The sequence below is a fragment of the Cebus imitator genome, unplaced genomic scaffold (genome assembly GCF_001604975.1).
Source record: "Cebus imitator isolate Cc_AM_T3 unplaced genomic scaffold, Cebus_imitator-1.0 Scaffold222, whole genome shotgun sequence".
Taxonomy (NCBI): domain Eukaryota; kingdom Metazoa; phylum Chordata; class Mammalia; order Primates; family Cebidae; genus Cebus; species Cebus imitator.
The window spans coordinates 1,987,816-2,001,274 of NW_016107537.1; the positions used below are offsets into that span (position 1 = coordinate 1,987,816).

The window sequence follows — 13,459 nt, forward strand, 5'->3', positions numbered from 1 at the left end:
CTGGTGTCTTTTGTTTTTCTCAAAGAGTCAAGGCTCTTAGAGCTTAAATATCTACTTTTTTTTTTCCCCATTTATTTATTTTATTGCATTTTAGGTTTTGGGGTACATGTGAAGAACATGCCAAATTGTTGCATAGGAACACACATGGCAGTGTGATTTGCTGCCTTCCTCCCCATCACCTACATCTGGCATTTCTCCCCCTGCTATCTCTCCGATAGTTTTGTTTTTATTGATGAAGAAACTAGATCACAAAAAAATCACAGATGTGATTTTTTTAAAAACGACTAGACTGCATTTTCTAACTTTTTGCTTAACATTCTTTTCTGAAGACAAGATTGTCTTTTTACACACGTGTTGCTCAGGATCTGAGGAGGACAGTTTGATTTGAGGGGGATTTAAAGTACTTTAGCCTGAGTATCTATTCTGTTAATGGTATAAAGCCTTATCTCTCACCCTCTTCACACAGAAACATCCTTACAGGCCCTTACTAGATTATTTACAAAATCAGCAGAGTGGTGTCTTCAGTATTGGTGATCTCCTTCTAGCTTTGGAGATCACTCCCAGGACAACCTTGCCTGGGTCACTCTGAAAAACAAATTACTCTCGATTATAATTATCCTTTTTCCAGGTAACTCAGCTGTACCATTCTATGTGTTTTAGCCTTATACAGCAAATCCAGTTTTAAAAATTGTTTTTTGTCTCAATTATGAAAGGAAAATTTGGAAAATGGAGGAATTAAGAAAATAATTATAATACTCAGAGATAACGATTCTAAATATTTCATGTCACCTTCTATATAAAAATATCACTGAAAATTTCCCATATCATTAAAAAAATTTTCCAGAAAACCTCCATCATTTCATTATAGTATAGTTTTATCATAATTAACCAATAGCTAATAATTGTGCCTTGTGAATTCTTTTTTTCCTTATTATGAGTAATTTATAAACATTCTTTTTCACACAAATCTTTAACCATATGTCTAGTTATTTCCCAAGAATTCAATCTTAGAAGAGAGACTGCTGGGCCAAGTAATGTTTGGAAAGGGGTTCCCAGGTGACATTCTTACTAGCATCATTTAAAAGTGCCCATTTCACCACAGTGTATATTCGTGGTGTGATGAACCTTTGCCAGCTTACTGAGAAATTGTATCTTATTTCTGTATAAGTAAATGGGAATGGTTTTTTTCAAAATCGCATCAGCTGTTTATAGTTATTTTTTGATTTATATTTCATGTTGTTTACGTTCCAGTCTCTTCTCAGTCCAGTGGCCAATGACTAGTTACACAATTTTTGGCATTTCTTTATGCTTTCTTTAATTTGCTGATGTGTTAAATGAGAACACTGGACTGTGCATTGTAGGAATAGTTGCAATTGGGGTTAACTTTTTATGGCTTTTGGGCCGTTCTTTTTTTCATTAGATAAATATTAAATCCCTGTTGTGAGCTAGGCATGATACCAGGTTTCCCACATATACCCTAAACAAGACAGACTGTTCTTCTGGAATTGACTGTCGTGGGGGAGACAAATAAATAATATTTGATATTATGATAGATGAAGGGTAGAGGTTCATTGGAGCATATGACAGGGTTGGCTAACCTGAGACACATTGAAAGAATGAAGATTAAACAGATCCATGCATGGCACAAAGAGCCGTCCTTATCAGGCAGTTTCTACTTTCTCATAACTCCAGGCCCTATGAATCTGATAATTATAGCAAGGACATTCTTACTGACTGTGGGACTTTGTGTATTTGTGTGTGTTATATTTTGGTTGAAGTTTTAGGTAAAATAGTTACTATTTTATTTGTTGCTTTCATTTCACCAGGTTTTTAATAATATGTGAGTTGAGCTATTTTTTATTTGAATGCTTCACAAGCAGACCTTCTCTCTCAGTAACATTCAGTTTTAAAAATCACTTTATTGCTACCTATATTTAGTTTTTATGTAGAAATCAACTCTGTTTAGGTGAGTGAATTGATAAATGTGCAAGTTATTTAGCATAGGAAAATAGCCATTGCCATTTATAGAGTTACAGTTTATTAGTTGATAGTTAATGCCCATGTGAAGTAGCTGGGGCAGCAAATATTATGCCAGCGGAAATTAAAGAAGAATGACTTGTAGAAAACTGCTTTTATGTAGTTGTATTAGTTAGAAGATAGGCTCATTATTCTAACAGAAAGGCCTCAAAAGATACAATGGCTCAAACACAATAAGAATGTTTGTCTTGCTTATATAATGGGTCTTAGCCAATAAACAAGCCACACAGTTATTCAGGGACCCAGGTTGATGGAGGATCTTTTGTCTTCGGTTCCAAGATTGCCATTTGTTGACTGTATTCCAGTCAGGTTGAAGGGGCAAAGAGCTGGGAGGAGCAGGTGCAGGACTGGACTGGTCCTGGAAATGATGAGAGTGACTTCCATTTATAATTAACTCTGTCAAAGGGTCACACCTAACTTCAGAGGAGGCAGGGGTATGTATGTAGTCTGCTTCTGGGTTCAGGAGAAAGAGGAGAGCAAAGATTTTGCAGAGTAGCTATTTGTCTCTGCCATAGAATTGTTAGATAGTTTACTGTAGATGGACTGTAAATAAATGTTTGTGTAGTTCTAACATTTGACTGATATTGGGTTGATCCTTTGAGACTTGGCATATTGTGGATATACCTAAAGTTTCTTATTCTACCAGAGGTGTGATATAATCTGTGTTGTTACAGAAGTAGGAGAGGGAAGGAAACTACCGTTAAAATTAGTACTTAGGAGCCCAGGCACCATACTAGATGTTTGCATATATTAATATGATTTCATTTTATCTTCACAGTGACCTAGAAGAAGTATTTAAATAATGATTTTCCAGATTAAAAAATGAGTTTTGATGGCTTCCCTCAGTTTCCATAATTAGTAGGGCTGATTTCTGAATCCTTTAAGTTGATCAGTTGACAGGAATGCATTTATGACTTTTGTCTTTTCTTTTGGGGTTATTTTTCAGTTTGACTTTGAAGGATCACTTTCCCCTGTCATTGCGCCCAAAAAAGCAAGGCCTTCTGAGACGGGATCTGACGATGTAAGCATTATTATTTCTTGCTAATATAAATTAATTTATGGATTCTCATACTAGCCTCTCACTTCTGTGGTATTCCTATCAATTCCTCTATCTTTCCAGTACCTTTCACTTTATTTATTTTAATACCGAATAATAATAATTTTGAAGAGTGGGATCTGTTACATTTTCTGTGGTCTTTAATGATTATCTTAACATTAATATGTGTATTGCTGCATGATTTCAGTTTAGATTTGTAGACATTTTATTACCAACTGATTACTTGAAGTGACAGCATTTATCTTTTTTATGCAGTGTTTTTTAAATTAAAGTTCTCAATCATATCAGGTTCCATGGTATATTCTTAAGTGGCCCAATATATTTTTTTAAATCGTGGTATAATTTACAAGAATTAAGTCCTCACATTTTAAATTTACAGTTTGATCAGTTAATGTATGCACACTCGTATAACCCACACTTCTTTAAAGACACAGAATATTTTCATAACTCCGTAAAATTTCCTTGTGCTGTTCTTAATCAGCTTTGTCCTCTTTTTCTAGCAATCACTGATCTGAATTCTGTCACCATATCTTAGTTATACCTGTTCTAGAACTTGATGTAAATGAAATAATATAGTATGTAATCTTTGATATAAGATTTCTTTTATTCAGCATAATGCTTTTGAGATTCATTCATATTGTTACAGATACCAGTAGTTTGTGTCTTTTTATTGCTAAGCAGTATGAATATACCGTAGTTTGTTTATCTGCCCTTCTGCTGGTAGATTATCTAGGCTATTTCTTTTTTTTTTTGGTCAGTCTTATGAATAAAGCAAGCTCTTACTATTTATTTCTTTTTTTTTTTGGTCAGTCTTATGAATAAAGCAAGCTCTTACTAACATTCACTGTCAAGTCTTTGTGGACATATATTTTCTTTTTTTTTTTTCCTTTTTTCTTTTTGAGTCAGAGTCTTGCTTGTCACCCAAGCTGGAGTGTGGTGGCATGATCTCGGCTCACTGCAGCCGCTGCCTCCCAAGTTCAGGCAATTCTCATGTCTCAGCCGCCACAGGAGCTGAAATTACAGGTGTGTGCCACCACACTTGGCTGATTTTTGTTTTTTTAGTAGACACGGGGTTTCACCATGTTGTCCAGGCTGGTTTTAAACTCTTGGCCTAAGTAATCTGCTCACCTTGGCCTTCCAAAGTGCTGGGGTTACAGGTGTGAGCCACCATGCCTGGCCTGTGGACGTGTATTTTCATTTCTTTTTTTTTTTTTGAGAGGGAGTCTTGCCTTGTCACCCAGGCTGGAGTGCAGTGGCGCAATCCCGGCTCAGTGCAACCCCTGCCTCCCAGTGATTGTCTTGCCTCAGCTTCCCGAGTAGCTAGGATTACAGACTCACACCACCACACCCAGCTAATTTTTGTATTTTTAGTAGAGATGGGGTTTCACCATGTTGGTCAGGTTGGTCTTGAACTTCTGACCTCATGATCTACCTGCCTCAGCCTCCCGAACTGCTGGAATTACAGGCATGAACCACCGTGCCTGGCCTCTTTGTTTTTTGTTTTTTAAGAGACATGGTCTTACTCTGTTGCCTAGGCTGGACTGCAGTGATGCTATCATAGGTCACTGTAACCTCGAGCTCCTCTAGGCTCAAGCCATCCTCCTACCTCAGCCTCTGAGTAGCTAGGACTACAGGTATGCACCATCATGCCTGTCTAATTTTTAAATTTTTTTGTTAGAGACAAGGTCTTAATATAATGTGTTGCTCAGGCTGGTCTCAAACTCCTGGGCTCAAGCAGTCCTCCTGCCGTTACCCCACAAGTGCTGCGATTACAGGTGGGAATATTAATTTCTTTTTCTTTCTTTTTTCTTTTTCTTTTTCTTTTTTTTTTTTTTTTGAGATGGAGTCTTGCTCTATCGCCAAGCTGGAGTGCAGTGGCACAATCTTGGCTCACTGCAACCTTTACCTCCTGGGTTCAAGTGATTCCCCTGCCTCAGCCTCCCCAGTAGCTGGGACTTCAGGTGCGTGCCACCATGCCCAGCTAATTTTTTGTATTTTAGTAGACATGGGGTTTCATCATGTTGGCCGGGATTGTCTCAGCCTCCTGACCTCATGATCTGCCTTCCTTGGCCTCTCAAAGTGCTGGGATTACAGGTTGAGCCACCATGCCTGGCCTTAATTTCCTTTAAATTAAAATTTATGCCTATAATTTTTAATTTGTTTTAATTTTTTAAAATTAAAATTCATGCCTATAATTTTTAATTTATTTTAATTTAATCTTTTAAATTAAAATTCACTGTAATCGCAGCATGTTTTGGGGTAGGGGCAGGAAGACTGCTTGAACTCAGGAGTTTGAGACCAGTCTGGGCAACATACTATAGTAAGATCTTGTCTCTACCAAAAAAATTTAAAAATTAGCCAGGCATGATGGCATATACCTCTAGTCCCAGCTACTTGGAGGCTGAGGTTGGAGGATGATAAGTACTCTTTCCTGTGCTCATTAGCTACTTACGTATCTTTTTGTGAAGTTTCCATTCAAGTCTTTACCTACTTTTTTTTTTTTTTTTTTTTTGAGATGGAGTCTTGCTCTATCGCCAAGCTGGAGTGCAGTGGCACAATCTTGGCTCACTGCAACCTTTACCTCCTGGGTTCAAGTGATTCCCCTGCCTCAGCCTCCCCAGTAGCTGGGACTACAGGTGCGTGCCACCATGCCTAGCAATTTTTTGTATTTTTAGTAGAGACGGGGTTTCACCATGTTGACCAGGATGGTCTCGATCTCTTGACCCTGTGATCCACCCACCTTGGCCTCCCAAAGTGCTGGGATTACAGGCTTGAGCCACCGCGCCCGGCCCCTTTACCTACTTTTTATTAGATTTTTAAAAGTATGTAAGCTGTTGAATTTCATGTACATGTTCTAGGCATGAGTTCTTGACCATATTTTCCCTTAGTATGTGGCTTAGCAGTGTCTTTGATGAGCAGAATTTTTTATTTTGGTTGTCCAGTTTATTAGTTTTTTCTTTTATGGTTAATTCTTTGTATCTAGTCCAAGAATTTTAAAGTCAGAATAACACACTGTATTAAGCCTTATAAAAACACCAGTAAATTCCAAGATCTGGAAATAGCATAAGCCACATTCTCTGAACCAAATGCAGTAAATCACAAGTAGAACCAAAATAGACTAAATATTTGGAAAATGTAGTACACAGTCTGAATATGAAAATCAGTTAATTATTAGATTATATTATTAGCCTTGGCATCTTATATATGTAGAAAGATGAATTCACCAGCTGAATGCAGGTGGACCTTCCCTCTTACCGAAACACAGCTCAGTGTAGTGGCCACTAACATGCCATCTGCTTTTCCTATAAAACCTAGCCTGAGATAATCTTAAATTTTCTCTCTCAATCTCTACCTAAATAGTAGAATCCTTCTCCCATTGTCTTTCCTAAAAGGACATGACAATATTTTTTTTTGAAATGGTTTTTAAAGGTGGCTTACCTTAATGTTTGTAACTGGCATCTGGAAATTGTGTGCTATTTTATAATTCCTTCATTCTTAGTATTTTTTTTTTTTTTAAATATATGCTCTTAGATCACCTTAATGTGAAAATGAAACTTGAATTGTTTCAAGTGAATTTTCTTTTCTAATGATATTTTACGGAGGTATTTTTAAAAATTAATATTCTTTTTATTCTTCTCAGGACTGGGAATATTTACTAAATTCAGACTACCACCAGAATGTTGAGTCTCATCTTTTGAACAGAGCCTTGTGTTTGAGTTCTTCAGAAGGTTCACGCATGAAGGATGAGGATTTTTCACAGAATCTCAGTCTGGATTCTTCTACACTTCTCTTTACTCACATACCTGCAATTTTTTTCGTTCTTCACCTGGTGTATGAGGAGCTTAAGTTGAATACTCTAATGGGAGAAGGAATTTGTTCACTTGTTGAGCTTCTTGTTCAGTTGGCAAGGTAAATTTGTTTGTAGGTTAGAAACTGCCAGGAAGTCCTTAGATGACTATCTTTTCCATGATATCATATAGAGACCTTGTAAATAAATTTCTGAAGTCTACCTTCTCAGAAAACTAGGGCATCTCCTGTAAACCACAGAGTTGTTTGAAGATACTGGTTATGTAAGGGCCTGTGGGCCTTGCAGGGATTTTTAGTGTTTGTCCTGAGATTAGTTGAAGGTCACGAAAAGATAGAGATGACCTACTCAGATTTTCTTTTTCTTTTTTTTTTTTCTTTTTTTGAGACGGAGTTTCGCTGTTGTTACCCAGGCTAGAGTGCAATGGCGCGATCTCGGCTCACCGCAACCTCCGTCTCCTGGGTTCAGGCAATTCTCCTGCCTCAGCCCCCTGAGTCGCTGGGATTACAGGCACGCGCCACCATGCCCAGCTAATTTTTTTCTGTATTTTTAGTAGAGACGGGGTTTCACCATGTTGACCAGGATGGTCTCGATCTCTTGACCTCGTGATCCACCCACCTCACCCTCCCAAAGTGCTGGGATTACAGGCTTGAGCCACCGCGCCCGGCCTATAGATTTTCATTTTGACAGGATGACTGGCTAGATTGTGGTGGGAGTTCTAGAATAATATCTGCTGTTTTATAAGAATACCCACATTCAAATAGTGCTTTATAGTTGACAAAATCATAGTTTACATATAAAGTCTCAAGGTAAGATTCCTATTTTAATGATGAGGATACTTGCCTAAATTTGTTTCTAAGAATGTGGGTATTCGATAGTTGTAGACTCATTTTGCTGTGCTGTCCTTGTTGCAATCTGAGGTCGTCCCTGTCTTTGAGGCACTCATAGTAGATCCACAATAAGGTAGTTCTAATATGTCTCAACACCTTTTAATGCTTTTGAAGGATCTTGTTTATGGCTCTGAATTCTAGGGTCATACTAACGTTGTTTGAGCCTTTATGACCTTTGGTGATAAAGAAGTTGAATTTGAACTGAAATGTCAACCTCTGAGTTAAAACATAGTATATTTTCTCATTTCTGTTATCTTTTTCGAGATCTTGAAATTCAATCCTGAGACATGGCAATTTTAATTAATGGTAAATTTCACTTAGGATGTCATTACTATCATGAAAATTCTTTTGCAGTTAAGTAATTTTCAAACATAATCATGGCTTTCTGAAATAAGTAACATGATATTTTATGTTTTATCAGGTTTTTTTTTTTTTTTTTTTTTAATATACTTTATCTTATTTAGTCTTTTTTTGTCAGAGAGGGGGGACTCTCTGTCACCCAGGCTGGAGTGCAGTGGCTAGACCTCGGCTCACTGCAACCTCCGCCTCCCGGTTTAAGCAATTTTCCGCCTCAGCCTCCCGAGTAGCTGGGACTATAGGTGTCCGCCATCACGCCTGGCTAATTTTTTATATTTTTAGTAGAGACGGGGATTTCACCATCTTGGCCAGGCTGGTCTTGAACTCCTGACCTCATGATCTGCCCGCCTTGGCCTCCCAAAGTGCTGGGATTACAGAGGTGAGCCACCGTGTCCAGCCTATCTTATTTAATCTTTAAAACTTCAGAGTAAGTTAGCTGGTATTGCCCCATTTTCTAGAAGAAAATACTGAGGTTTATAGACATGACTTACTGAAGATCACACAGCTAATAAATAGCGGAGGAAGACCTAGCTCACGGTGCTTTTACTCTAGTTTTACCTCTGCAAAATTTAGCAAAAAGAGATTGGGTTGCATTTGTCACTCTGGGCACTTTCAAGTCCAAAAATACCATAAAGACACTCTAGATTTGGTTATCTTCTTTCTCATAAATAAGTTTTTAAATTGAAAGATTCAACTAATGAATCCTTCCAACTCTGCTGGGAGAAAGTGCTATAATACCTTATTTTTTATATGCTCTTACTGTTTTAGGGACTTAAAATTGGGACCTTATGTAGATCATTACTACAGAGACTACCCAACGCTTGTCAGAACTACTGGACAAGTGTGCACAATTGATCCAGGTAAGTCGTCGTGCTTTTAAAGATTTTCTGAACAGTGTGGTGACATTTGCTTGTATCTTTCTCAGTGAAGAGCAGAGGATGTATTTCTTACCATTGTCTTCTAAGTCAGGGGCATTGTTTTTCCACCAGGCAGATTTTAGTTTGTAATGCTTGTTTTCCGACACATAGTAAGCCATAATATCTTCAGTGTATAGTGAAAATTTTACTCATCCCTAAGGTTCAGACTTGCAAAAGTTTAGAAAGAGCTTCCAGTGCCAAGGATGCTTTTAACCTAGACTTGTACTGTCCAGTTAGTAGCCACTAGCCATATGCTACTTAAACTCAATTAAAATGAAACATGTATTTCCTCAGTGCACTAGCCGCATTTTGAGAGCTCAGTAGCCACATGGGGCTAGTGCCACCACATTGCACAGTGCAGATCCAGATACAGAACATTTCCGTCACCACTGTACTGTCCTAGACCCTGAGCTAAAGGAACTGAAAGTTGGGGCCCAGGCAAAAAATTTTGGTTAGGTTTTTTTTTTAAATTTTGGTTAGGTTTTTTTTTTTTTTTTGATGCCGGGCCTCTCACTCTGTTGCCCAGACCGGAGTGTAGTGTTATGATCTCGGCTCACCGCATCCTCCAGCTCCCATGCTCAAATGCTTCAGCCTCCTGAGTATCTGGGATTACAGGCGTGTGCCACATGCCCGGCTCATTTTTGTATTTTTAGTAATGATGAGGTTTTACCACGTTGGCCAGACTGGTCTCGAACTCCTGACCTCAATTGACCCACCTGCCTTGGCCTCCCAAAGGGCTGGGATTACAGGTGTTAGCCACTGGGCCTGGCCTTTGGTTAGATTCTTTATATCCCTTAGGAAAATAATTTGCTAAAATTCCATCCAGGATGGGATAAATAGAAGTCATTTATATTTTACGTTTAATAACATAGTCACTTATTTACTGTGGCAGAAAACACGAAGCATTTTGGAGGATATGAGAAAATGTTATTCTAATTGTTTCAAAATGACAGGTAACTGTGGATCATCTTCCTTTTAAAATATTGTTGTATTAATGTATTTTTGTATCTGTTTATCTAATTTTAAAGGTCAAATGGGATTTATGCATCATCCATCATTTTTTACTTCTGAGCCACCAAGTATTTATCAGTGGGTGAGCTCTTGTCTGAAGGGTGAAGGAATGCCACCTTATCCTTACCTCCCTGGAATCTGTGAAAGAAGCAGACTAGTAGTCTTGGTATGTATGTGGAGTGTTACTACCTATCTTCTTTTCTTTTAAAATTTAGTTTTAAAAATTATACCTGCCGGGCGCGGTGGCTCAAGCCTGTAATCCCAGCACTTTGGGAGGCCGAGGCGGGTGGATCACGAGGTTGGGAGATCGAGACCATCCTCGTCAACATGGTGAAACCCCGTCTCTACTAAAACTACAAAAAATTAGCTGGGCATGGTGGCGCGTGCCTGTAATCCCAGCTACTCAGGAAGCTGAGGCAGGAGAATTGCCTGAACCCAGGAGGCGGAGGTTGCGGTGAGCCGAGATCACGCCATTGCACTCCAGCCTGGGTAACAAGAGCGAAACTCCGTCTCAAAAAAAAAAAAAAAAGTATACCTAAGGTTAAGTTTTTCTTTCTGTGTATAGTTCTGTGAATTTCAGTATGTGTATAGATTCATGTAATTACTACAATTAGGTTATGGAACATTTATATTACCCTCAAAAATTTCTCTTATGATTTTGAGATAAATCCAAGTTGTTTCCTGTATCAACAGTTCATTGCATTCTATGGCTGATGAGTAGTTTATTGCATGAATGTGCCATAGTTGGTTTTTCATTCAAGATAATTGGGTTGATCACCGAAGTGGGAGCAGCCAAAATGAAGTTCAGTTCCTTTGTGACTTCCAACTGATGCAAGAATCGCAAAAGGCATTTCAGTGCACCTTCCCACATTCGCAGGAAGATTATGTCCTCCCCTGTTTCCAGAGAGCTGAGACGGAAGTACAATGTGCGATCCATGCCCATCCGAAAGGATGATGAAGTTCAGGTTGTACGAGGACACTATAAAGGTCAGCCGATTGGCAAAGTAGTCCAGGTTTGCAGGAAGAAATATGTAATCTACACTGAACAGGTGCAGCGGGAAAAGGCTAATGGCACAACTGTCCACGTAGGCATTCACCCCAGCAAGGTGGTTATCACTAGGCAAAAACTGGACAAAGGCAGCAAAAAGATCCTTGAACGGAAAGCCAAATCTCGCCAAGTAGGAAAGGAAAGGGGCAAATACAAGGAAGAAACAATTGAGAAGATGCAGGAATAAAGTAATCTTATATACAAGCTTTGATTAAAACTTGAAATGAGGAAAAAAAAAAAAGGATGATTGGGTTGATTCCAGTTTTTAGCAATTGTAAATACAGATGCTCTCAGCATTCATGTTCAGGCTTTTATGTGAATATAAGTTTTTCTTTCTCTAGGGCAGGTACCTAGGAGTAGGATTGATGGGTCATTAAGTTTGTATTTTGTTTTTAAAGAAACTTGGCTGTTTTCCAGAGTGGCTCTTCCATTTTACATTTTTACCAGCAATATTTAAGAGATCATTTGCCTGCATTGTCAATATTTGGTATTGTCACTATTTTTTATTTTTATCTTTTTGAGAATTGTGTAGTTATACCTCATTGTGGTTTTAATTTACATTTTCCTAATGGCTAATGATGTTTTGAGGGTTCTAGATAGGAGGTTTTGTCAGACAGGTAGTTTGTAGATATTTTCTTCTAGTTTCTACCTTGTCTTGTCTCGTCATTCTCTTAATGTGTCAAAGAGTGACACTGTTTAATTTTGATGAAGCTAGTTTATCAGTATTTTTCTTTAGTGGATGTTGCTTTTAGTGTCATGTCAAAGAATTCTTTGTTTAACTTTAGGTTTTGAAGATTTTCTCCTGGGTTTCTTTGTGTGTTTTACATTTAGATCTCTAATCCATTTTGTTAATTTTTTATAATATGTCAGGTTTTAGGTCAAGGTTTTTATTATTTCATTGGATATCCAGTTCTTCCAGCTCTATTTTTTGAACAGAGTATCATTTCTCTATTGTGTTTGCACTTTTGTCAAAAGTCAATTTGGCCATATTCTTGTGTCTATTTCTGGACTTTCTATTCTGGTTTATTAATCTTTGTGGCTGTCTATACTGTAATTACTATAGCTTTATAGTAAGTCTTAAAACTGATTAACATTACTCCTTCCTTCATTACTCTTCTTGCTTTTTCATACTGATTTTATTTTTATTTTTTGAGACTGAGTCTCGCTGTGTCACGTAGGCTAGATAGAGTACAGTGGCATGATCTCAGCTCACTGCAACATCTACCTTCTGAGTTCAAGTGATTCTCCTGCCTCAGCCTCCCAAATAGCTGGGATTATAGAACCCTGGCACCATGCTTGGCTAATTTTTTGTATTTTTAATAGGTATGGGGTTTCACCATGTTGGCCAGGCTAGTCTCGAACTCCCCACCTCAGCCTCCCAAAGGGCTGGGATTCCAGGTGTGAGCCACCACCCCTGGCCCATACTGATTTTATAAACATTTTGTCTATAGCTACAAAAAAAATCCTGCTGAAATTTTTTTCAAAGAAACACATCTTTATTTTTATTATTTTTGTTCACCTTTACCTTGATCTGAAAATTTCATGATTTATTAATTTTTAGATATTAGTTAATACATGCCCAACATCAAACTTCATATAGAACCAAAGGGCTGTCACAGTTGATAAGGCATGTTTCTTGGCACACCTGTTCTTCAGTCTCCCCATCCTGGAGCAGCCTGCTCATGTCTTCCCAGACTTGCAGGAGAACCATATGCTTTTGCTCCTTCTCTCAAATGTTGGTAGATTGTAAATGTCTTTGTCCCCTGCCCTTCTTTTTCTTTACTCTGTGTTTTGCTCTGCTTCATGGTGAGAAGTGCTTCAGAGCCCTCTATCACTCCCAAACAGACATATAGAATGGTGATTCTGTTTAAAAAATACAGATATTTTACTGATAGCAAAATATATATAACATAATATTTCTCATTTAAATTATTGTTATTATTTTTTGAGATGGAGTCACTCTGTCACCCAGGTTGGAATGCAGCGGCACCATCTCAGCTCACTGTACCCTTCGCTGCCACCTGGGTTCAAGTGATTCTCCTGCCTCAGCTTCCTGAGTAGCCGGGATTACAAGTGTGAGCCATCACATCTGGCTAATTTTTCTATTTCTAGTAGAAACGGGGTTTCACCATGTTGGCTGAGCTGGTCTTGAACTCCTGACCTCAGGTGATCCGCCTGCCTTGGCCTCTCAAAGTCTTGGGATTACAGCTATGAACCACTGCACCCAGCCTGAAATTATTATTATTTTTTTTTTTTTGAGACAGAGTTTCGCTCTTGTTACCCAGGCTGGAGTGCAATGGCGCGATCTTGGCTCACCGCAACCTCCGCCTCCTGGGT

General features: G+C 38.4%; 1 protein-coding gene across 1 annotated transcript in view; it reads left to right on the top strand.

Moving 5' to 3' along the window:
• ANAPC1 (anaphase promoting complex subunit 1) overlaps window positions 1–13,459 on the top strand; it is a 115,020-nt gene that overhangs the window by 39,232 nt on the left and 62,329 nt on the right. Inside the window, exons 18-21 of the mRNA XM_037727201.1 lie at window positions 2,984–3,058; window positions 6,735–7,003; window positions 8,915–9,006; window positions 10,092–10,240. Coding sequence (XP_037583129.1) covers window positions 2,984–3,058; window positions 6,735–7,003; window positions 8,915–9,006; window positions 10,092–10,240 — 585 coding nt within the window. The remainder of the gene's footprint in view (window positions 1–2,983; window positions 3,059–6,734; window positions 7,004–8,914; window positions 9,007–10,091; window positions 10,241–13,459) is intronic.